At 44.9% G+C, this 25,614-nt stretch overlaps 2 protein-coding genes across 2 annotated transcripts in view; one reads left to right on the top strand and one right to left on the bottom strand.

Annotated features, from left to right (window-relative positions):
• LOC143133403 (uncharacterized) overlaps positions 1–21,066 on the top strand; it is a 44,224-nt gene extending 23,158 nt beyond the window's left edge. Inside the window, exons 7-23 of the mRNA XM_076293167.1 lie at positions 1,296–1,595; positions 2,640–2,845; positions 3,070–3,153; positions 3,538–3,586; positions 4,423–4,507; positions 4,722–4,883; positions 5,274–5,412; positions 6,118–6,153; positions 6,501–6,722; positions 8,284–8,695; positions 10,743–10,817; positions 11,534–11,623; positions 15,897–16,082; positions 16,232–17,063; positions 17,685–18,028; positions 19,643–19,776; positions 21,051–21,066. Of these exons, the coding sequence (XP_076149282.1) occupies positions 1,296–1,595; positions 2,640–2,845; positions 3,070–3,153; positions 3,538–3,586; positions 4,423–4,507; positions 4,722–4,883; positions 5,274–5,412; positions 6,118–6,153; positions 6,501–6,722; positions 8,284–8,695; positions 10,743–10,817; positions 11,534–11,623; positions 15,897–16,082; positions 16,232–17,063; positions 17,685–18,028; positions 19,643–19,776; positions 21,051–21,066 (3,372 nt within the window). The remainder of the gene's footprint in view (positions 1–1,295; positions 1,596–2,639; positions 2,846–3,069; positions 3,154–3,537; positions 3,587–4,422; positions 4,508–4,721; positions 4,884–5,273; positions 5,413–6,117; positions 6,154–6,500; positions 6,723–8,283; positions 8,696–10,742; positions 10,818–11,533; positions 11,624–15,896; positions 16,083–16,231; positions 17,064–17,684; positions 18,029–19,642; positions 19,777–21,050) is intronic.
• Positions 21,067–21,999: 933 nt separating this feature from the next.
• On the bottom strand, positions 22,000–25,448 carry LOC143134060 (ras-related protein Rab-11B-like). Its single transcript, XM_076294130.1, has 5 exons — positions 25,259–25,448; positions 24,024–24,219; positions 23,412–23,605; positions 22,951–23,031; positions 22,000–22,399 (listed from the first exon to the last, which is right to left on the bottom strand). The coding sequence occupies exons 1-5, from the start codon at positions 25,296–25,298 to the stop codon at positions 22,254–22,256; spliced, it is 657 nt and encodes a 218-aa protein (XP_076150245.1). The 5' UTR covers positions 25,299–25,448; the 3' UTR covers positions 22,000–22,253.
• Between the last annotated feature and the right edge of the window lie 166 nt (positions 25,449–25,614).

Below are 25,614 nucleotides of genomic sequence, written 5' to 3'. Positions count from 1 at the left end.
ATACTGTAGCTTATTCCAAGCTGAGCCGTTTATGAGCGTTTAGTCCTAAATGAAAACGATTCAAACTCTCTAGCCACTCACTCGCAATTCACTGACGTCAGGTTCACTTAAAGGAGCCACACATACTGTAGGGCTAGGCTACTGTTATGTTGTTGACTGCCGTACTATTGAGAACTATTATAAGTTCTGTCCATCATTTGGTGGTAGGTAAAATTACTGCAATAAAATGATGCTTATTAAATGCTTTCCCCAAATCACTTTTCACAATTTTTTTTCAAGAGTAATATTATTGGTTATCGTTTCGGTATCGGCCACAACAAACCAATAAATATCGGTTATCGTTATCGGCCCTAAAATTCCATATCGGTGCATCTCTAGTGTGCATGCATGTGTGCGTGCATGTGTGCGCACGCGCAAGATGGAGATCGTGTGAGACTCCTAGATGTGTCCTGTGCGGTGCCCTGACCCCAGCTCGTCCTAACGTGAGCGAGGCTTAGTGCAGAGAGGGAGGGCTACAGAGAGCACTGCCACTGACATGCACAGCACACCTGACTGAGGTGACTCGCATACCTACCTGGGACGGAAGGATACTGATGGCTTATTCAGTTCACCAAACAGTGTGGAGGAGAATGGAAACTCAAGAAAGACAACATGTTGATGTGAAGACATTAAGCTGTAAAGCCAACAGTTCACCAACAGTTAGAGGAATGTTTGGAACTGTGCTTAAAGGCAGACTGTGAATTGGAGTGTAATTTCACACTTTAATCCACCTTTGAATTGTTTAAAAGCAGTAGGAAAACACAATAAATACACAATCCAATCACACAATCAAAAGAGCAAATAAATCAAATAAATAAAGCATCATAAATACACAAACATACCTCGCTGACTGCATACAAACTGAGAGGGAAATGAGTCCAGGATAAGATTAAGAGATCATTGATCACAAATATAAAACTTTGGACTCGGCTGTGTACCAGCATGATCGCGAGTCGGCATCTCAAGTCTCTTTCAGTGTACAACAATAAATGTGTCTGTGTGAACCCTAACCCATATGATGTCACTTCCTATTTATCAATCATAATGAGACATGAGAATGCAATTCATATGCTGAGAATGTAAAACAAATACAAACAAGACAAAATAAACAAAACAAATACAAAACAAGACAAAATAAACAAAACAAGAAACATAGAATTTAAACAACAGCTGAATCTACTGTTCTTCTCTTTTATTACCGGTGCTGTTTGTTTTCCGTTTCTTATTCCTCTTTTTCATTTTGGGGGAACCCGCAGAACCTGAACCAGAACCCTCGTACGCTGCTGCCCAAGTTCTTCGGCTTGTACTGCGTGCAGTCTGGCGGGAAGAACATCCGGATCGTGGTGATGAACAACGTTCTGCCTCGTGTGTTCCGCATGCACCTCAAGTTTGACCTCAAGGGTTCCACGTACAAGCGGCGGGCCTCCAAAAAGGAACGTGAGAAATCCAGGCCCACCTTTAAAGATCTGGACTTCATGCAGGATGTCTCAGATGGCCTCATGCTGGACACAGACACTTACAATGCCCTGACCAAGACTCTGCAGAGAGACTGCTTGGTAAGCAATGTATTGGCTTTTTAGAAGCATTAATTCAGTAATTTTAACCAAAGAGAGGTCACCCCTATCTGTACATAGTTTGTTTTATGTTTACCATATTGAGGTGGTGAGGGGGGCTGGATTCCTACTATGGTGGTGGGAATTAACAGGAAATGTAAATATTTCCTCCAGTGCTTTAATGTTGGATCTCTCCTGGTGTAGGGAAGCCTTCTGGTCTCAGCGTACTTTCATCATCAAAAGAGCTACATTTTGTGCATCTTTATTTCTGTACTCTCAACACTAGTTCACTACTAGTCCCTCTCATAGCCTCAAGGGCTGTTATGGACTGTCCTACTTAATTAAAGGATGGATGAAATTGTCTTGGTGCTTTGTTTGGTATGAGGGACTCCAATAAGAGAGGAGTCAAGGCTCTACTCTTTCATGTATTGCACTCTCACAGACAGCTCACAGACCAAATGTCTGTCATTATATTTTGAAATGTACTTTATGTTGACGTTATGTTGCTAATGCTTAGTTTCTTGCTTGTTTAATGGATTGAGTGTTTTATTGTTGATTTTGTAAGGTGACCTTGAGTGTTGAGAAAGGCGCCCATAAATAAATAAAATGCATTATTAACTGTATGTCTTCATTAAGTCATAACTGGTTAAAAGTCATGTTTAAGTTAGTGTTCTTGACATTAATAATGAAGTGTGGCGGTGTAGAGACCACTGTAAGTGCTACATAGACCTCATATAAGCTGTCTGTACAGGCAGGAATACAGGATTTGTGTGATTTCTTTACATTGCATAACTTATAAGCATTGTTCATCAAATCCATTTCCATGCTTCCATACTATTTAATGCATTCTATGAGATGAAAACTCATTCTGTAGCAAAACTTAAGTGTGTTACCTATCTACTGTCTTTTTGTAATTTGAAATGAGGTCATGGAGACATCATTAGGAATATATTCTGGTTCATCTTGACCTGCAGTCTTTGCATACCCAGTCCCTGTGGCAGTGCTCTGATGTCCAGTGTGTTTGGTGTCCGGTCTGCTGTGTGCCAGGTGCTGGAGAGCTTTAAGATCATGGACTACAGCTTGCTGCTGGGCGTGCACAACCTGGACCAGGCGGAGCGCGAGCAGCAGATGGAGGGCTCGCAGGGCAGCGGCGACGAGAAGAGGCCGGCCCCCCAGCGCGCGCTCTACTCCACCGCCATGGAGTCCATCCAGGGAGGCGCGTCCTGCGGAGCGGCCATCGACACGGAGGACACGTGAGTCTGGCAGGGAGGTGTCAAGGTGGAGGCCACGCTAGGACCGCTCTATCAGGATGCTGTCTGATGACCTAGAACAACATAACATGACAACAACCATTTCATTTAATGATGAATTCATGAAGTCATACCATTGACAGATTGTCTGTACAAATAATAGACATATACAATCCATATTCTCTCTTTCTCTCTCTCTCTCTCTCTCTCTCTTTCTCTGTCTGTAGGATGGGTGGAATTCCTGCTGTGAGTGGGAAAGGAGAGAGACTCCTCCTCTTCATTGGCATCATTGACATTCTACAGTCATACAGGTACTCTACAGAATACAGAAGGAGCAAATCTCCACTTGTCGATAAAGTAACATATATCTTTACAGGGTTAATGTCTACCAGCCCTGAGAGTAGAATCTTGTATTGGTGGTCTGCTGTCATCAAAGATGCTGTCAATTTAAAGCAGTGTACCACTTTATGTAACATGTTTTAAATAGAAAACTATGGCAATTAAACTGTCCTGAGGCCCTTTGCTTAACTCTTGTACAAAATATTTCATTTGCTTGACCCTTTAAATGTGCAAGAATAATACGATACATAATGGTCCAGTCCATCTCCTGTAGAGTGGCTGTAGATAGGTGCGCTTTGTGCTGGAGGGGAGGCTGCGCTGTGAGAAGACTGACTCTGCGCTTGTCTGTCTCTCAGGCTCGTTAAGAAGCTGGAGCACACATGGAAAGCGCTGGTTCATGACGGGGTGAGTGAGTCGACATGCCCTGCTGCCTCCAGCTCCTCCAGACACAACCTAATGCCCTGCCCGTCCTGTTGTCCTGTTTTAATGCATCATGTTACATAAGGAGTGGCAGCAGTCTGATTACTAATGCCCAGGCCTTACTGAGCCTCCACACGGGAGCTATAGAGAGAACATTAAAGAAGGAAAGCTAAACCTCCAGCATTTCAGAACATGTTAGACTGTCAGTGTTATGAAATAGTCAAATGAAATGTCAGTGTTATAAAATGGTGGGTTCTATCCCTTATAAACTAAGCTCTTCCTCTGTGCCGTTTGCAACACCATAGTGGCCATAGTGTTAATGCGGTGGATTCAGAGAATCCCATATGAACATCTCTGGCCTCAACAGGAGTAAGCCAATGTATCTCGCCTGAGATAATGATTGCTCATCAATGGCTTGTTGACTGTTAGAGGACACTAAGGAGCAGGTAAATGAATGCGGGGTGTGTCCTCAGGGAGCGCCTGAGAGAGAGAACAAGAGGTGTAAATAATTTACAGCAGGCCACCATCTGTCTGGCCCAGTGGACTGCACTGCTGCGCTGCACTGCACCCTGTTGGCTAATCCCACTCTCCCGACCTTATGTCCGCATTCATGAGTGAGGCCAGCATCTGCCGGCCGCCACACCTGCACCTGCACACGCCACAGAGTCCACGCTCCCCCAGGACTGACCCTATACAGTGTCCTGAGTGCTCCTTTGTTCAACCTTTTGACTTCTCTCACCTTCTTCTCTCTCTCTCTCTTTCTCTCTCTCTCACTCACTCTCTCTCTCTTCCCATGTGCTCTTCTCGTTTATCTATTTTAGGACACAGTGTCGGTTCACAGGCCTGGCTTCTATGCTGAGCGGTTTTTGAAGTTCATGAACAGTAACGTGTTCAAGAAGAGCTCTTGTGAGTATCATCTGCTGTCTCATCAATCTACATAATCTACAAACACACGATAGGAAAACATGATGCTGATGAAGCAAACTGCAAAACGTGTTATTCACACCAAATAAAGTCAAAATATACCGTCCAGTGTGCGATGTATACTAGTTTTTGACTTTACACGATAGGAAACTTCTATCTTTTAACTCTCTAACACACTCTGCCCCTGACCCCCCAGCTCTGAAGTCCTCACCCTCAAAAAGGGGCCGTGGGTCACTGGCGGTGCCCAAGTACACTGGCCCTGGGGCAGCCTGGTCAGCCAGCCAGCTCCCCTCCGAGCGAGACGAGAACATCTATGACCTGAGAGGGGCTCGTAGTTTCCCCGCCCTGGAAGACGAAGGTGAGTAGTCAAGAGTCAAGAGGTAATACAATTGTCACAATGGTAAACAATTATAAAATTTGAATATTAAAATAGAAATATTTTCGTTTTATAACGTCATTATTGCGCCATCCAGAACCTTTCCGCAAGACGGAACAAATTGTTCATGGCAGCTCCTTATCTTCTACATTGCTCTGTATCTTTTTGGCTGTCCGCAATGTGTTTGCGAACACTCTAGCGAAAACCAGCTCTGCTTTAAAAGGATTGCATTACAGGGAAAAGGTGATTAAAATGTGGAGGCTCGTCCTGCCCTGGTTGCACCGGATTGTTGTGGTTTGCAGAAGCGCAGAGAACTCTCTTTTCTAGGTGATTAAAATGTGTTTGTCTTTTTTGCTGGTGTTCTCCTCACAGGGAAAGACTTCCACCCCTGCACCCCTCCCATGTTTGAAGAGGCCACCACAGCCTCCATCGCCACCACCCTCTCCTCCAACAACTCCATCTCCATCCCCGAGCGCTCGCCCTCGGACACCACAGAACACCCGCGCTACAGGTACCACTACCGCCCCCACCCTCACACCCCTCTCAGCCACCAGCGCACCCCCCACCCTCACACCCTCCCATCTACCGCACAGCAGCCACCAGCCCAGACCCCACCCTCACACCCTCCCAGCTGCTGTGTAGGATGCCTATAGGGCCTATAGCAAAGTCCTGCTCTCCCCAAGGAATGCTTACTCACCAGAGCCCCACTGAAGCCCAGTGTACTGAGCATGTGTGAGTGGCTGCGCCATATTAGAGCCCCTGCATGCTGCTCCCTGCTCTGTCCCGCTAGTGCCCTGCTCTGTCCCGCTAGTGCCCTGCTCTGTCCCGCTAGTGCCCTGCTCTGTCCCGCTAGTGCCCTGCTCTGTCCCGCTAGTGCCCCGCTCTGTCCCGCTAGTGCCCCGCTCTGTCCCGCTAGTGCCCCGCTCTGTCCCGCTAGTGCCCTGCTCTGTCCCGCTAGTGCCCTGCTCTGTCCCGCTAGTGCCCCGCTCTGTCCCGCTAGTGCCCTGCTCTGTCCCGCTAGTGCCCCGCTCTGTCCCGCTAGTGCCCCGCTCTGTCCCGCTAGTGCCCCGCTCTGTCCCGCTAGTGCCCTGCTCTGTCCCGCTAGTGCCCCGCTCTGTCCCGCTAGTGCCCTGCTCTGCCCTGCCCCTCTCTAGTCCACGGCCCCCTGCAGGGCCCCCCTCACTCACCTGCACGCCTCTTCTGCTTTATCTCACAGGAGGCAGGCCCAGTCACTGAGAGACTCAGAGGCCAGGTGAGCAGCAGCGAGCAGCCACAGAGCTCTCTGTCCGAGAGCGCTTCACTCCGCATGTCTGGAGGAGTAGCACGGCCATGTGGTGGACTAATATATGATGTGCTTACGGCACAATCAATAAGCAGCGCAGAGTCATAAAGTACTGTAGATTAGAGTACGGTAAATACACTACATTAGACTGTTCTGGCCTGATTAGACTGTAATGGTCATGGATCTAATGGCCATAAATGAGAATTCGTAGAAAGTGTAACATAAATGCTGTAAATGCTGTGTGTGTGTGTGTGTGTGCGTGTGCGCGCGCGCGTGTGTGTGTGTGTCTGTGTGTGTGCTTTTGTGTGCATCCTCAGATTGAAAGAAGTGGTGGACGTTCATGAAGAAGATAATCAGACCATCACTGTGCATGTAGAAGTGAAGCAGGACATAGAGGAGGTGGTAGAGAAAGAGAAATGTACAGAAGAAAAGACAGAAGAAGGAGTGAAAGAAGAAGAGAAGAGAGAAGAGAAGGTGAAAGTGGAGAAAAGTGAAGTGGAGACCGCTGTTGAGCCCACACAACCTTCCTCAGAGAGCAGGTACACCCACAGACACATACACATACACACACACACACACACACACACCAACACGTTCACGGTCATATTCTTTCATCATCAGGGAATCCAAGGAAATCCAAGTTCAGGGAGATTTATATCTTGCTATAACTGAACTGAACTGAACTGAAAAGAAAACTATCAGAAATGTACAGGGTTAAACAGCTTGGTAGGATTAGTACAGCTCCTTTGTTTTGCTTTGCCTCTCATCAGGGACTGGAACTGGCTGTGGCTTGTTTGATATTTCAAAATATCTCACACCACTGAGGTACAAGACTGATCTGAAACACTAAAATAGAAAGAAAAAAAATATTTGCACCACCTGAATAGTCTTTCACACAGTCACAATGCGTCATCCTTCATTTTAATAATGTTGCCCCATTTCACCGACGCCCCTGAGCAGGTTGAAACTTTCATTGCCCTGCTTTTATTTCTAGGTTGTTTGCACACTAGTATTTCAGTGGGCAGATAGTGGTTAGATCTGGAGCGCCCGAGAGCTTCTGTGAGAGCTGTGCTCTCTGTAAGGACATCGTGTCCCAGAATGAGCGGAGTGAAAATGGGACTCCGAGTCAAATCCCTGTGAGAGTCAGCAGGGGTGCGGGTGCTAGTGCCTCATTTCCAAAATGGTCTCTGTAGTAAGCGCCAGTAGCCTCTGGTCCAGCCTATTCCTCTCCGTTAGGAGCAGCATGGCAGGGAGAGCCACTAATCCAGATTATTGGGTCTGATCAACGTAAGCTTCGTCAGATACACCCCTGTCCCACCCACTGCTGTTAACACTTTACAGAAATAGTGATGAGATTTTGCTTTCACGTTTTAGGAGTCAATAAGATAATTTATAATTATCTAATTAACCGCTAATCACTATATCAGGGCCAGTGGAGTTATTTATGCAGTACAACAATACAAATGTTATGTTATGGGGAACATAATGAGCTTAATTAAATTCAATCAAGCACATCTACTCATGCAAGTGAATCTGTACAGTATATGCCACAGACTCCGGCCCATTCGAATTTGAGCATTGTGTAAAGACCCAAAACATACAAAAGTAGTTGTTGCTGTTGTCTTGAACTGAGCTCACTTTCTCTCTTCCTGCATGAGAGATGACCAGCCATTTCCTTCTTAACCTTGTTAGTCAGGCTCTGGGAAAGCCTGCAGGAAATCTGCCTGTCTTGTGTAGAGTGCTGGAGACTACAGAATACGTCTGTGAAAGTAAAAAGCAGTAGTGAGCCTGGGGAGGGTTACAGGCCGTCTCAGACAAATGGCTCTGTGGGGTTTAGAAGTGGCAGGCCAACCGCAGAAGGAATTAGCCATCTGGCTGCAGCATTTCTCCTAAGTCACCTCTCCCGCTGGGGAAAAGGGGCCAGCTACCTCGCATACCTGCACATAGTGAGCTTAACGCTGCAGAAGGACCCTTTCACACATGGTCAAGATCAAAGTGTCCCTGACACTCTAAAGTTGAGTAAAGGTTTAAGTTGACTCTTGATTTCACCCTCATGCTTCCCTCTATCTCCCTCATCCTCCTCTCCCATCACCCCCACAGTGAGGTGTTCCAGTCTGAGGCTCGAGAAACAGCCATTTTGGAGGATGACCCCTCACAGCCTGCCGAATGCACTGCATCCTCTGTTGTCAACGAGGCTGCGGTCACCCATGAGAAGATACCCACACAGGCTTCAGCTACAGCCCCATGGGACAGACCCATAGAGATAGCCACCCTGGTCCAGCCACCGCCAGCAGCCCCAGTGCATGAGGAGATGGCCACCCTGGTCCAGCCACCGCCAGCAGCCCCAGTGCATGAGGAGATGGCCACCCTGGTCCAGCCAGTGGCCGCAGTGCCAGTGCACGCGGTGGCTCCCACCCCCCGGCCCGTGGCGGACTCGGATGCACTAAGCCACCTGTCAGAGTCGGCCAGTCGCGGCTCTCTGGAGGAGGAAGGCATCACAGATATCTACTTTGTAAGTGTCCACTCTAACCCTAACATGAACCTGAACCCTCAGGGTGATGTACACAGGCCCTACCTCTACTGTGTGTGCATTCATTCATTTTTAGATAGTAATAGACCCCCCCCCCAACCCATACACACACACACACACACACACACACACACACACAAACACACACACATGTTTATTGACTATTCCTGATTGCCATGCATCTATGATGAAATGACGGATACCTATAACCATCCATTCAGCCTGTAGGGGCCGTTCACACCAGGAATGATAACTATAAAGGTAACTATAACCATAAAGTGTCCACACTAGGCTTGGGAATCGGTTATTCGATAATTTCTTAACGATGCTCATCCCTAGTCCACACTGACCAACGATAAGGAAAGTCTCTCTTTGTGTTGATGAATGTGATGGCTAAGATTTGGTGGATTCTGATTAGCTGTCAGCTTTTTCATTGTGCTGATCCCCAACGATATCGTTCTTCATGTTATTATCGTTGTAGTTTATGTATGGACGTCGTCATTCATATTAACTAGAACGATAGTTTTGTGCTGTTATTGTTATAGTTATCATTGTTGGTGTGAACGGCGCTTAACTGACTGTCTGTTGGGTACAGAAAATAGTAAATGTATGAATTGTATTTGATCAGAGGTCAGAACACGTTATGTAAATTGGATGTGGAGCGTACTAAATGATACAGATTAATAATGAACATGGACATTCTGCAGAGATACAATCAAGATGACTTGGTGGAACTTTGAGGGTGCTGAAACAGGTCTGTGTGTGTGTGTGGGGGGGGGGGTTGGGGTGGGTGTGGTACTTTATGTGTATGTGTGCTGTGCATTTTGCATAGACCTCTGAAGTTCGCCTACAAAAAAGAACCACCTATGGCAAGTTGCATTGCAAGTTAGCTCTGGGGTAGTGTGCCGCCTTCACCTACCGGAGATCACAGTATCCACTCGAAGGCAGAGGACGTCTGCATTTCAGACTTTTTCATCCCCGCAAGAGTTTAACAGGTGCGATAATTCAAAATCCCCATGTTATTTTCCCATAGGAAAAAACGGCAGATACCGGATGTCAAAGATGGCAGCTTTTTTGTAGGCGAACTTCAGAGGTCTATTAGAGTGGTACTTTGGCATGCTTTCCCTAGCTTCACATCTGCAGAAGAGTGACTCATCACTCTCCCTCTGTCTTGTCTTGCTCTCTCTTTCTTTCTCTCTCTCTCTCTCTCTCTCTCTCTCTCACTCTCTCTCTCTCTCTAAATTGTTCTCTCTTCTGCATGCCCACTGAGGAACATTTAGCTATAGGGATGAGTCTCACTAAGCTTTTCCATAAACTTGCATGGGATTGTCATGCACCAAAAGCTAGGCATCATTTGCAGTGTTCTGGTGTTATGGTTAGACTAAACTATCTGCTAGATCTTTGCTCTTCCAAAAAAGACATCTTCCACTTCTTGTGCTCTGAAGGTCAGACACACAAACATTGTTTAAAGAAATGGCTCATATAATCAGCAGGGTCACTAAAATTGTTGAGATGACAGGGGGAGTGGAGCGTGGAGAGTGAGTGTCCAAGATGCAGAGCTGCAGTGATGGCAGCCCAGCCAGAGATCCACGTTTGGTCCATTTACACGATAATCCCACCCCATCTCCCCTCTGTCCTACCAGACTAATGCACAAATACATTTATGTATTCATTCCTATCCACAAATACATTTATGTATTCATTCCTAGTTTCAAGCTGAACTTTTCATATGATGTTTTTTATTCACCCGTCCACAAGATGCGGCTTGTTCAGCCACTGCTGTATTGTCTGTGGTTTGTGTCTGTGTCCTATTTATGTTCTCACTCGTACTTTTCCACATTCCTTTTTTTTTATAATCTAATCCGCATTCCATCTCTGTTACATATGTACCCATCCCTTTTATTCATCTCTCTCTCTTTGTTTTCTCCACTTGCTGTGTGTGTGCGTGCGTGTGTGTGTGTGTGTGCGTGTGTGTGTGTGTGTGTGTGTGTGTGTGCGTGTGCGTGTGTGCACGTGTGTGTGTGTTCAGTTTGCGGATGGGAGGTATTGGGTGTACTCTCCTGTTTTGCGTCGGCGTAAACTCAACTCCAGCTCTAGCAGTTTTGTAAGTACAGCAGGCACTGAGTTAGAGTCCCACTAGGCCTTTCATTCCCCTAGCTCCTGTGTCATTACTGTTAGAAACATTAGAAACCCTTTGTAGGTCACTTTGTTTTTGATGTGATTAGGGTCACCGTATCCTATTTGGGTGTTAAACGCAGTCCTTCAAAAAGAATATGAGGCAGCAGCAGCTGGCTTGATGGCTTTGACTGACAGTACCATGTAAAGAGTCACCAAATAATCATACATTTGATGATGCTAATGTACTCAGATCATCATTGCCAGAGTTTTGACAAGTATTTTTGCTAGCATATGAATTTGTTATGGGTTTGTTTCTTATCTAGTTGGTTGAAAGGTCTGGTCATGTATGAGTGTCTCGTGCTGATCTATAATAAGGCTTATAGATTATAGATCAGTGGTGCATCTCATGTAACATTAGCAGTTGACCTTGGCCAGTGTCCCTGCTTCTACTGATATTACAAGGAAATTCTTCTCTTTTGCAGCACTATCTTAGACTAAGATTTTTTTCAAGTAATATCAAGAACTTAAAGAATTTGGGTGACTTAGATACTCAAAACAATTATTTCATTCGTTTCTTCTTTAACCTCTTTCTCTCTCTCTCTCTCTCTCTCTCTCTCCTCTCTCGGCTGCGGCGTGCCCTGTGCGTCTGTCTGTGCGCCTGTGCCTGTGTGTCTGTCTCTGTGGCGCCCCCTGGTGGCCTAGCAGCAGCCTCCAGAGGAGAGGAGCTGGGTGTACTCCCCTCTGCACTACGGCTCAGAATCTCAGCCTGTCTCAGACGGCGAGATTGAGACAGTAAGTGCCTGAGTACAGTCTAGAACGCCCACTCACACACACTTCAGATATAAGAACCCCCACTGGAGGCACCCTTCTAGGAGAGCATCTAACCACACACACATCCATCCATTTCTCCATTTTTCAGTTACTTTTTAGTGTCCCTGTTTTTATTTCCTGTTTTCTATGGGTGTGTATTGACATATGCAATCACTCTCACTTTCATGGAACACCAGTTTCCACATACCCTCCATGCTGTTGGCTGAAGAAAAGGACTCTTATATTTCCTATAAGGTCCTGTGAAAAGCCACACATGAAAGCACAGGGCATGCTATGAGGTGTGTATGTGTGTGTGTGTGTGTGTGTGTGTGTGTGTGTGTGTGTGTGTGTGTGAGTTTTTACGAGAGGGAATTGGACAATCACAAACAAAAGTTGCCTGGCTTTTCACATGAAATGGGTAAGAAAATGCTCCATTTACCGGCTCATCTACACACAGTCAAGCCACTATGATTCAACCCTAATCTCAGTCTACTGTAGAGCGCATCACACTCTTCACCCAGTGTAGCAGTGTAGTGTCAGAGCAATCGGAATGTTTACAAGACCATTTATTTTGGGGATAGCCAGACCAGTCCTCTTGGTTGGATAAGTTCTCTTGGTCGGATGATTGCCAGGGTATTGGTGTGCATGTAATTGCAGTCAGCGTAACTCATCTGTATGGAAGCCTGGCGTACCGTGTCGGCCACCACCATCTCATTATCTCTCCCAGAGTGCACTCAGCAGGTGATGGGTTGTCACAGACAGGGAGACTGAGAGGAGTGTAAAGTAAAGGCTCTGCAATTCAGCCATTCCATTATTGCACAGCTTTGCACGGCGCCACCGTTTTTGGACCACATGGGATGTTGCCATGTGTTTTATGATTCTGAACAGGTCTGTGTGGATTGGAGACTACTGCAAGAATCAGCATGAGAACAGAGTGTTCTTTGGGTTTGAAGTGCGCTTCTGCTTGTCCTTGCACCGTTTACTTTCTGATCTAATCTCTTTATCTGATGTCTTTTCTTAAATGCATTTAGTTGTTTACATTAGCTGTGCTTCCCTCTCTCCCCTCTGACTCCACAGTAAATCTCTATGCAGTCCTGGATGACCAGATGGGAAACAGAAGAGCGGGGTTTGTGGCTTGCAAGCTCTGCAGGCAGAAATGGTCAGAGAGCTCCCTGCTCTCCAGCAGGACAGCGTGTGCTATAAAGACTGTGATGGCTGGGGACACAGATATCATCAAGAACATCAGAACAAAAACAAAGCAAACGTCTAATTACAGGAGAAATTACTAGAGACACTGGGCCCTCCCCCTGTCAGGTGATTGCCTGAACGACCCTTACAACCCCTCCCTTCAGTCCTTGAGGTACTCCGTAGAAACTCTTGTAGCCAAGAATCTGTGTGATGTGCATGTTTGATCCCCTACCCTTGACATTGTCAGTGAAGAGGACGTGGTGCTATTAGCACCACAATGCACCCATCATCAACCATTCCTCAGACCAAGACTGAGGTCGTCTTAACTGGACGTGAGCTGGCATGCAGTCTATGTACATGCTGTTTTATTAGTGTTATTTATTTATTTGTGTGAGAGTGTGTTTTTAAAGCCACCTGTGACACATCAGACAACATACAACAGGATTGTTGTTTTTTGTTTCATGAATATTAGAAAAAGGAGCATCATCATGGCAAGCTGGTAGTTTAAACCGTGAATCAGGTCTATGCCATGACAGGTTATTTTCCCTCTTAAGAAACAGCTTATTTTCCCTCTTAAGAAACAGCTATCAAGACTGCTGTTGGCTGCCTGGTTTCTGGAATGTTAATTCTGGATGTGGAGACAGTATCCATGCATAGCCATAGTGTTTCATGAGCAGAAAAGAGAACAGCCCAGTACCCAGGCTGAACAAGTGATGCTGTCTCACTTTCACTAAGCATTATTTAGGCATAAGCCTGTGTTAGAAATAAGATTAAGATTATTGTCATGGTACTATTTTTGTTAAGCTGTACTATTTTATCTGTTATCTGTTTTGTTAAGCTGTACTATTTTATCATTTTATTTTGACACTGGTACATTGCCCCATAATCAACACACTTGTTGTACTATGTTGTCCAAATATTTTTGACTTGATCACAAGTGTTTCAGGTGATGGCATTTTTGTATTTCTTTTTTTTTTTTTTTTTTACTATTTATTGTGTTTCTTAAAATTACTTTTTTGTTTATAAAGTCAACACTGATTGAGGTGAACACTCAAGGTCGTACTGTCCAATCAGTTGAACATAACAGAGTCACACAAGTTATGTTAGAGTCTTAATTCTGTTAATTAAGCGTGTGTGTGTGCGTGCGTGCATGCATGTGTGTGTGAGAGAGAGAGAGGGGGGGGGGTTAAAAATGATTAAAGACATTTGTCACATCCCTATGTAGAACATTCACTCTTTTTCCTTCTTTATGGATCCTCAGTGGGGTCATTTTCTGAAGGTCAGTGCAAACACGGTAGCACTTTATTTACTTCCTGCGTGACATTTATAATTATTTATATTCATCTATCTCAGCGAGCTTTGTATAGATTGTTTATTATCTTTTCTATATCCATGGTAAGGGACAGAATGCATAATGTTTAACAGACTGTCCATGACTGACTAATTGAAATCTGTTACTGTCAATGGCTTCAGACCATGTGTAGCGGTTAAGTGTTGTCAGTTTGTCAATTCCATATTTTTTCCGTTGCCTTATGGAGAGGGGGGGAAAAGTTTTAGCATTGTGTAGTTACCATTGTGGTTGTTGAATTTCTCATGCTCACACACTAATAACTGACAGTTGACTTGGTTATGTGTATAAATATTGTGTATGATGTTTTCATTACTGTATTGTATAAACATTTTTCTGTCTTTGTTCTTTGGCTGCAAACAAAAAAGTCAACATCCATTAAGTCATTTTCTACATGTAGTTTGTCACGTACTGTTAATGTAATCAGTGCTACTGGACAATAGTGTATATGTATATAAAAAAAAGTCAGCTCTCTGGTGGTGAAAGTGTGTGTGTGTGTGTGTGTGTGTGTGTCAGGAGCGGGGGAATCTGATTGGACATATGGGTGAATGTTGTGTCACGGATGAACTGCATGTATTTTATTACAGTATCATTCACTGGAAAATGTCATTTAACCTCCCCTGTCCATCTAAGAAATGGTGGCCAAATCTGTGTGTACGGGGATCAGCTGACTATTGTGTAAATGAAAATAAATAAAAACATATCGGTGATATCACACTAGTTTCAGTGTTTTGTAATCTCTGGAAGTTTTCCTAAACACTCTAGTAGGGCCTAACTGTAGCTACGAGATTCTGACGGCTACGTAAAGTTTTTTTTAATTACTACGTCAGATTCTATTGAGGATTGTATCATTTCGATGTTACCTTGGCAACTATTGTGTTCGTGGTTCACAAGCGTCTGAGAAAAGGTTCCCCACGCTCGGCTGATACAAAGTTGCGCTCTCCTTCAGTCCCTGGGTATGAGAGACAATTTCATCAGATGGAAACAGGGGATTTTACCGCTCCTAACACGGAGACGCCTGTTAAGGTTGTTAAGGTTGTTGTCAGTTTCTGGTTTCTTCACTAAATCTTTTCAACATATAGTTTGACATCTTATATCAAGCAAAAACATTACACTTGCAAATTGTGAGATTTTGATGTCTTAGGTTGAGGTAGCCCAAGATAACCATGTCAGTGGCAGGAGCACGCCGGAATCTGTCAGCGACAGCGACTCGTCAGAAAGCGTCAGCGGTAAGGGCGCTTGAATTTTGTGACCGACATCTATCTGCCTTCGTTTTGAGCATGGTTTTAGTCTATTACAATTTACCCACTGAAACATGACGTATATTCTTTACAAATTTCACGCATTCACCCACTGTCAACCTCTATTCATTGGCTGCATATTCTCCAAGGTCATCATAAGTAACGTTAGATTATAGGCTATCATGTTTGCTGGTTGCCCAGTCTCGTCAGCTGATGTGGGGTTTTGTGATGTAGCCCAGTGTTTGCTTTATCCATTATCCATTTTGTCGTCTCTCAGAAACCTACAGTATTTTGATGGACGAACTACACAAAGAGATAGATGAATGTGGTGTTTTGCACAAAGAGGAGCTCAAGGACTTTCTGTGTTCTAAACTAAAGGTAGGCTATCACATCAACTAGCCTATAAGTTAAACTTATATTAACCACACTCAATATAAACACTTGAGGACATAAATCTTTGGTGTTTTCTATATGACAGCCTCTGTTAGACAAATTTGTCAGTGGAATGTCCAGGGTTCAGCGCTTGTCTGAGCAGCTTCAGCAAGCTCTGGCGCTCACAGGGACACCCTCCCCAGAGGAGAAAGACATTTTGGACAGGCAGGCACAACTCTGTGTGCCGTCACTCAAGGATATGCTCTTCAAGATTGGACTGGAAAACAACACGGTGAGGCTGTCCTTGACAGATGCAGTGTGTTATACCATGAAAGGATAGATGGGTCCATAATGCTTTTAGCATGTAATAAATATGAGGTATGCCAATGTAAATGTAGGCCATTTTTGCATTCTTGTGAGTTATGTTGTGTTTGTGTCCAGGATAACCTGCAGAACTACCTGATCTCATCTGACCGTGCGTGCCTACTCTCAGACCTGGAGGCCCTGCGGATGGAACTGAGAGACTGCCAACAGCGCCACCAGGTCACCACCCTGAGCTTGCAGCAGTCGCTGCGCGCCACCGAAGAGCACTACCAGGCCCTGGTGGGCCGTCTGCAGGAGGGGCTCCACTCCACTGAGACCCAGGTGCAGTGTCTGCTACAGCTCCTCCAGGCGTCTGAGGAGAACACTGAGGCGCTCCGCCGCGTGCTGCACGCCGCCCAGGAGGAGAGCCTGGGGCTGCAGCGGGACCTGGGCCTCTCCGAGGACAGCCTGAGCGCGCTGAGGCAAGAGCTGGGCGGCTACGAGGGCCGCGTGCAGGCCCTGAGCCTGGAGCTCCAGGCCTCCGAGGAGAACGCGCAGCTGCTGCTGATGAACCTGCGTGCCTCCGAGGAGCTGTGCCAGGCGCTGCAGCAGCAGCTGCTGGTGTCCGAGCAGAAGGCCCAGGCGCTGCAGGAGGCGGCCGCGCTCTGGGAGTGCCGGGCCCACGGCGCCGAGGCCCAGGGGCAGCTGCGCGAGGAAGAGCTGCGGGCCGGGCACAAGCAGGAAGTGAGGGAGCTCACACGCACCCTGGGCAGCAGCAGGGAGAGGCTGCAAAACCAGCAGCAGGAGGCCCAGAGGAGTCTGGAGGAGGCGACGCAGAGGGAGAGGACCCTGCAGGAGGCACTGACCACAGAACAGACACAGCACCAGAGGGAGGTGGAGAAGCTCCAGCAAGACGCAGACAGGGCCAAGGAGGAGAAGGTGGTGGTGGAGCAGACGCTACGTGGACAGAGTGAGCAACCCTGTCCTTTAGAGATGACTCTAGGCCAGATAGGCACTGTTTGCTTTCCGTTGATCATTGAATCTATTAGAGGATTCAGTTTGATAATGAAGTATTATCCATTTTAAGTTCACCACAGTATTATCAGGTAGAATAAAGAAACTAATGCACCCTTTTATCTTTTTGCTAGTAATTGGTCTGAAAAATCAACTACTGGAGGAACTCTGCAGGGCAAACAAAAAATTGGAGGGACTAGCGAATTCCGAGAGGGAACACCAAGACACTATTAAGAATCTAAGGTAAAAGAAGAAATGGTAGATAATTGTTACTTTATGTATCCTCACTGAATAATAGTTGAATAACTGCTATTATTTAGAACAAAAACAAGCTAAATTGTTTGTGAAGTGTTCAAAACAATGCCCCTTTAATCCTCACAGACATAAAAGAAAACATCTCTATATACAGTAATTTGACAGCACAGTGCCGCAAATTTAATAATGCAGCAATACAATGCCTCCATGAGTCATCATTGTGCCTTGTTGTCATGTGAACCTCGATTAATCTAATTAATTAAGAGCCCAAAGACTCAGCGTAGATTTGACAGTCCTTGGTTCTCGTGTCGGTACAGAACAGCCCTGAGACAGCAGAAGAAGGGCCGTGATCTAGCCCTGGACTGCCTGAGGAGGAGGCATCATGACGTGGCTACAATCCAGCACCTCCTGGAGGCCAACATCCGGTACTGCAGCCTGGCCCCAGTGTGTCCAGAGGCATGGGCCTCACACGAGGCCCCTCTGAGGGCCCAGAGTGCTCTGCTCCAGCCCCAGGACATGCGACAGGACCTGCAGGAGGTGAAGACTCACCTGCAGTCGGCCATGGAGAAGGAAGAGGCGGTGCGGCGTGAGGCTGGGCAGGGGAAAGAGGAGTGGCAGGAGGTGCTGAGACGGGCGGAGGAGTGGCAGAGAGAGGCCGAGAGGCTGGTGAGACTCACAGAGGAGCCGGGGTGCACTGCCCATAAGCGGCTTCCTTAAAACTCCACTATTGCATAATGCTCTTATTCCCATGCGGTTATAGAAAAGGAAAATATGAGAAACATTTGGACCAACCAGGATTTGTCAGAGTGAAGCCAAAAGAAACCCCTAGGTCATTGTTTCCCAACCTTGGGGTCGTGCCCCATGTGGGGTCGTCTGAAATTCAAATGGGGTCGCCTGAAATACTGGGTATCTTACAATTGACCAGTACATCACATTAAAATATGCATACATTAAATAAATAACAATTTCCAAAAGATGATTTTATATTCCTCTTTTTAGTCAACTTTAGCAGAGGTGCCAATAATTCTGGAGGGTACTGTATATTTAAAAAAACATGATATCCAAGTTAAGTAACTAATCGGATCCTTCATTTCAATCTGGCTAGATTAAAATAAACGTAGACATCACGATGAGATGTTTGATTGACGTAATCATGCTTGCTCAATGTTCCAAACAAAGAAGCAAAGCAACCAAATGCACAAACGATACAAACAAATAACATTTGGGAAACCTTGCCAGGCTTTTATGTAATGGAGCATAAGCACTTATTAATGAGGCCTAGTTGTTGCATGTGAAGGCTGCTTTTTGTTTTTTTTGTGATTTTGTGTTTGCAGCTGGCTAGCCAAGTTCAAGTTTATTGTCATGTACTCCTAAAAGGATTTATCAGTTATCAGTAATGAAATTGCTCAAGAGCCAGCTCAACTTTAAATTTACTTTAATATAGATTAGATTAGATTCAACTTTATTGTCATTTAGCAGAGTACAGGTACAGAGCCAATTTAATACAAATGCAGTTGACATCCAACCAGATGCAGAACAAATGCAGTTGACATTCAACCAGAAGTGCAAAAGAAGCATTAAATACAAAAGTCCAAGCCTTTGAAGACACCTGGTCCCCATTTTTAACGTTTCTAAATTCAACAAAAACATAACTACAAGCCGTGTACATTACTAGACGCATACCCATACGCTCCCTCTTCCGTTATGTAAAGTTTATTTATTTATTTATTTGATAGAATTCTAGGACTTAGGTGTGTTTTCTTAAGGGTCCGTAGAAAGTGAAGGTGATGATGCACCTTCTTCACCGGACTGGAGGAGTTGAGAGACTAAGAAATATTTTCTGTGATGTGGACCCCAAGGAAAGCTAAACACACTTCAGTGTGTGTGTGTGTGTGTGTGTGTGTGGGGGGGGTGATGTAATGGTGTGTGTGTACGGGGGAGGGGGGGGGGGAGTCTCTGTGTGAGCTGGCGCTCCTCTCTGCGGCTTGCACACCACACCTGACTGTGCACACCACACCTCTGTAATTAATCTGTGAGGATGGATGCTCCTGTGGCAGCAGCGTGAGGAGAGCCAGCTCTTATCAGCAGGCAGCACATTCCCCAATCTCACTTACATGCCGTGTCTCATAGACGGGGCGCTGCTAAATATAGACAGTCAGCTAAATGTCACATGTCAAGGTGTCCTCAAAATAATCATTATTTGTATTTGATTCATAGTACATTTGACAAGCCATCCATCAGAATCACCAACGTCCCCATCTGTGTGTGTTGCTGTGGCAGGTGAACAGCCTTGAGTATGTGACGGTGGACACCACACTGAAAGGAAAACAGAGGGAGGCTCATGGAGGAACATGCGCTCAGCCCACTGTGAGCCCTCTGCCTCGGCCACACTCTGCAGGCGTGGTCTCACACAGGTATGGAGCACTCGAGGCTTGTGTATGTGCATATGAGTAGGCTTGTGTACTATGTGCCACTGGTTGCAGTCCTTCAAAAACAAATCATACTGTCATAGGACTATGGACAGGACTGATTCAAAAACCGTAGTTTGAAATATTGCCAGAATGGTAGACACACCAGCTCTCTATGAAAATACAGTATTTTAGCGTAGTCCACCCACCCCTTCCACTCTGGGAGCCTGCGTGCACTGAATCAGTTGCACTTTGCAGCTTTAAAATCGAAATCAGGCCAGGATGTCCTGGGTGGGTTGGGCTGGGTGTTATTTGCATATTAGTCAACAGTGCACATGCAAATCAGGTAGAATGCTTATTCTAGGTCATTTACTTCACATGGTTTGTAGACCGGCTGCCGTGGAAGGTTGCAGCCCTGCTGAGAAAAACTGTGAGTCTCTAGCAGCTGTCCAGAGGAGGCTTAGGAACTTGCAGTCAGGTCAGTGTGCAGACAGGACAGACCAGTGGCTCTATCTCTCTTGTTATGGAACTATAGTCACTGTATAAGGGTGTCTTTTGAATGTTGTGAAAATGTTAACTTATGTTAGTGTTGTCTTCTCAGTTCATTTTCAGAAGAGTCTACAGGACTTTCTTCGAATGTCATAGTCTACACATTATGGGATATAATGCTGTCTATTAAGTTTATAAACTCATAATTAAAAATTCATTACATGTTTTTCAGTCTAGATCAACTGACTTTGTTTGACTTCCTTTTTTGTACCTTTACTACAAGTGCTACAGTGTAATTATAGACTTAGTTGATTTACATCCTTTTTTTTTATGTATTATTGCAACTATATTGCAACTGCTAAATATCCCTATCTAATAGTATCCTCTCAGATAGAGTCATGACTGAATTTGTGGGTATCCTTACAGATTATTGAAAGAATGCTTAATTTCTTCCTTAAAAGTATACACCAAAATGAACATAGACCAGACAAATTAAAGGAAAGAGCTGCCCGAGGAGATCAGAAATAAGATTATAGACAAGCATGTTAAAGGTAAAGGCTTTTAGAACATCTCCAAGCAGCATGATGGACAGCAATTGCATATATTATTAACAAGTTTAAGGGGCATATGGCATATGGCACTTCAGCCATCCTCGCTGGATAAGGCTGCAACAGGAAAATTGTACCCAGACTGAACAGAAACAGTGCAATTTGGAAGAGACAGCTTCCAAGTTGGACTCCAAAGTGCAGGTACATCAGTGTCTGATCACACTATAGGTGCTCCTTGTGCAGGTACATCAGTGTCTGATCACACTATAGGTGCTCCTTGTGCAGGTACATCAGTGTCTGATCACACTATAGGTGCTCCTTGTGCAGGTACATCAGTGTCTGATCACACTATAGGTGCTCCTTGTGCAGGTACATCAGTGTCTGATCACACTATAGGTGCTCCTTGTGCAGGTACATCAGTGTCTGATCACACTATAGGTGCTCCTTGTGCAGGTGAATCAGTGTCTGATCACACTATAGATGCTCCTTGTGCAGGTACATCAGTGTACAGTGACGGACTGTTGAAAGAAAAACATTAAAAAGCCAGACTGGAACTGGCTCAAATGCATATTTTCCTCCTACAGGATAATGACCCAAAACAAACTGCTAAAAGCACCCATGAATGGCTAAGGAACGAACAGTGGACAAACAGTGACTTTCTGGGTCCTGACCTGTATTCCATTGAACATGTCTGGATAGAGGTGACACATGCACTCTATGGAAAGCACTCTTTGACTGAAACAGTTGGAGCAGTTTGCTTAAGTGTTCAAAACTACCTGTCGACAGATGCAGAAGTTTTATGCAGAGCTACAGAAAGCCACTAAAGCTATCGGGGAAAGGGTCTCGTTCTTTTTGTCCATTATTTTAATTTGTTTTATTATTTAAAATATCAGAAGTGAAGTCCGATTTGTATTAACTTCAGACTTAGTATAAACAAGGATGGATGCTGATTACTTTTGTCGGTTTCAAATTATTTTAGAGAGATTTTTTTTGTCGGTTTCAAATTATTTTAGAGAGATTTTTTTTTAATGGAAGGGTACCAACAATTTTAGCCACAACTGAACTGTGATACCATCTATAATGGAAGTCATCCAAGTTGTCAAACACTTCTCAAGTCTTCACTGTAGGCTCTGAGGTCATCCTGTAATTACACAGGAATATGGAACCCATTTGCAATAACACTGCATCTGAACAAGATTCTGTAAAATTTTATTATGGCAGTAGTATGTGTAATTTAACAAGCTATCAAAAGAAAATATTTATAGTACACAAAAATAGGTAGGGGAAGAAGTCACATCAGCGACACAACACTCAGAAAGACAGAGAAAGGAAGAAAGAAACAGACAGACAAGAGAGAGAGGGGGGGCTAGAGAGAGAGAGAGCTAGAGAGAGAGAGAAAAAAAAGAGGGCTAGAGAGAGAGAGATGGGTGAGAGCGCTGATGGTCATCACAGGTTCTGGCAGCACTGCAGTTTGGTCCCCCTCTGTCCATCTGTGGTGGGTGGGACACTAATGTCCACCACGTTGTTCCCCGGTGACTCGTCATGGGCTGATCGGTCTGCAATCTGCTTCTGTGATACAATTCTGTAGATCTCTGCAGAGGCAAGACGTTTTCATCATAAGCTCCATATTTTACTCATTTGGGAAGATTAATACAAAGGTTTCATGCAGCGCTTAATGTGATCTGAAATGCTGCCACATCTGCATGCTACAATTCCGTTTTATTGCAGACAAGTTATTAATCCCTGCTATACCAATATGCTGCCGTTAACAGTATGGGGGAAAAGTCAGATTAGACCTACTCATGATCATAAAAAACAGACTTTTATTATTGGGCAATTCCACGCAGAACTGTCACATCCATAACGCCAACACAATGCCGTGGTATTTAGTTGGCGTTATGGACGTGACAGTTTTGCGTGGAATTGCCCTATTATTATTTGTGCAATAAACGTATCTCAGTGCAGATAATACTGTAGAAATATCTCCTATGTGCCTCTTTGTATCCATAGTGTTTGGAACGTGAGGTGCACGAGTTTGGACAGCACACCTGCTCTCCATACAGCAGGGGGCTCTAGTTTGCCTGTTTGTCTGATGGTATAAGCCTATTAGACCACAGGTGATGAAAATATCTGCAATCCCAACCTGTCAGGATGTTTTTGAAAGCTTCCTCCACGTTTGTTGAATCCAGCGCCGAGGTCTCAATGAATGAAAGATTGTTTTTCTCTGAAAATAGGGACAGTGATTGGTTAACTTCAACTTTTATAAACAAGCATTACAGATTACTAGCATCCTTATTCACTCATCCCTTAAAGGTCCTAATATCTATCTGACTCTGCTCCAGCAACTAAAGCATGATGAAAACAGTACAGAAGTCTTGCTTTTCGTAGACTTTGGAGGAACCTTTTGGGAACTCTGATGGCCAAACGTGTTAAAAAATCAGTGACCATGTCAGACAGCAGGCCCTGTGGGCCATTTGCATTACAAGTGGAACAACAGCAGTCTGTTGTCTCAGACTGTGGCAGTGCTCTCACTATGGCTGCATATTTGTTGAGCTTATTAATTGCACTCGTGTCTGTAGTGTTTGTTCCGTCTCCTCGGCGTACCTGCGAAGGCCCGGGCCTCGTCAGTGGGAACAGCCCTGAGGTGCCGCAGGTCACTCTTGTTACCCACGAGCATGATGACAATATTGTTGTCTGCGTGGTCTCTCAATTCCTTCAACCACCGTTCCACATTCTCATAGGTCAAGTGTTTGGCGATGTCATAAACTAGAAGGGCCCCAACTGCTCCCCTGTAGTAACTGATGGAAAAGGAAAATTGTGAAAGACAGGAAAGGTTTGTCTTACTTGACTGCACAGAGAAGTATACATGTACAAATGTATCATCCCAGAGGGGTGTATAAGACAGGCAGGGTCTTTTTCACTGACATGTTGCCCTGCTCCATTTAGAGTCTAGGGAGGGCCAACAAAAACTGGTGCATGGAATGGATGGGCTACTGCAATGATCAAGAGTGACCTTTGAAGCTTCTATTTCTGAGATGTTGGCTTAATGTTTGGGATCCAGGAGTATATGCAAAGTTTCTACAAATTTGCCTGCGCCTCCCAAACACAATGCCTATGCCGATGAAAGCAGAATTAAGGTAGGCTGTTACCCAAACAGATTTAGGCCATATGCTGATGCCAACATTGTATTTTAATTACCCTGACATACACACTCACGCTGAAGTAATGGCTCGGTAACGCTCCTGCCCGGCCGTGTCCCATATCTGCGCCTTTATCGTCTTCCCATCGACCTGGATGCTGCGCGTGGCAAACTCCACGCCTATTGTGCTCTTGCTCTCGAGGTTGAATTCGTTCCGCGTAAAGCGCGAGAGCAAGTTACTCTTTCCAACACCAGAATCTCCGATCAATACCACTGTAAGAAGACATGCAGCACACAATCCAAAATAACTGACCTACAGGTGTAGATTGCATCTTTAAATAACCATTTGTGTTGATGTTAGCCCACTTCTTTTCTACGATTGAATGGGCTACAGTCGTAGGCCTATTATTGACCGTTATCCCTGTATTCATTTTACGTTAAACAACATAAATTATAGTCTACAAAGGCTGAAGCTGTTTATTGCGTGAGTCAGCTGACATGGACAGTGCCTATTATTCCTCAGCGGAGGAAATGCTGCCGAACTTTGTCCCCATGGCATCACTGCAGGAAGCTGATAACAGGCGAGCTCATCAAATCTCCTGCCTATCTGTACACAGCACTTTTGGATCGCCTCTTTCCTGTTTAAATGAGACCTACTCACGTGAGCAACATATCGATGAAAGCAACACTACAATGTTTTGTGAGGGCAAAGGCTGTTTCGGCCTAACCCATCAGATTAACGTTTTTTCTTGCAGACACCCATTGACATCAAACCGCCACCCATAGCAAATTTTGTATGCCAAGTTTGGTATGCCATTCACGTTCTGATTCACCCACTTCGACTAGCTGTCATTCGTACTGATGTGAGAGTGCTTAATCTATGTATAGATAATAATTAGGTTGAGTAAAACAACTAATTCCACAACAACAAAATACTGTTGAATAGGTTACTGGAATTACCGTGAGCCTCAAGAGAGCTATACACATAGGCTAAATTCAAAGACATTTAATTCAAAGACATTTAAGTAGGCTAAGCTATAAGACATACTAAACGATCTGAAAACTAATCCCAGATGTTTAGGCTATGAATTCATCACAGATATCAACCCTGCTGATGCAGCTGCGGGCGTTGCTTTGCAATGACAGCTTTTGTGGCCATGATCTCACCATTCCGACACGTTACTCAACATCCTGTTTGCATTGTATTCTAAGAACGCATTTCCATGATTTGATATGTAGACTACAAATACAAACAAACGAGTAGCCGAATGTAACGGTGTCCAACAAGGGGGACGCAGTGATCACAGCCTACCTTTGAACAAGAAATCATACTCATCATCTCTGTTGCCCATTGTGGAAAGAAACGCGCCGACACGTAATCCGTGCGGACTCACTCGGATTGGTTATTTTTAAAGTTGAAATGTTTATTCAAAATAAAAAGGGTAAAAACTTGACTAGAAAGACAATGCGCCAATGCAGCCTGTTATATGTTGCAAACCGCAGGAAAAGAGATCCTTAACTCTGCAGAAGAGGCGGAGCCCTTCAATATATTTCCATTCCTTACACGGGATGGCGCTGTTCTCGTATTGTTTTTTCTGTGTCAATTTAGAAAGATGCCATTAAAATGTCGAAGGCCACTTTCCCACGGGCGGATGTTAATACCACTAC

This window comes from Alosa pseudoharengus, unplaced genomic scaffold, assembly GCF_046254945.1.
Source record: "Alosa pseudoharengus isolate Yale_2024_CS ecotype anadromous, Long Island Sound unplaced genomic scaffold, YU_APseudo_1.1 YU_APseudo_1.1_scf_2, whole genome shotgun sequence".
Lineage (NCBI taxonomy): Eukaryota > Metazoa > Chordata > Actinopteri > Clupeiformes > Clupeidae > Alosa > Alosa pseudoharengus.
The sequence above is the reverse complement of the archived record's forward strand: the minus strand, read 5'-3'. Positions and strand labels throughout refer to the sequence as shown.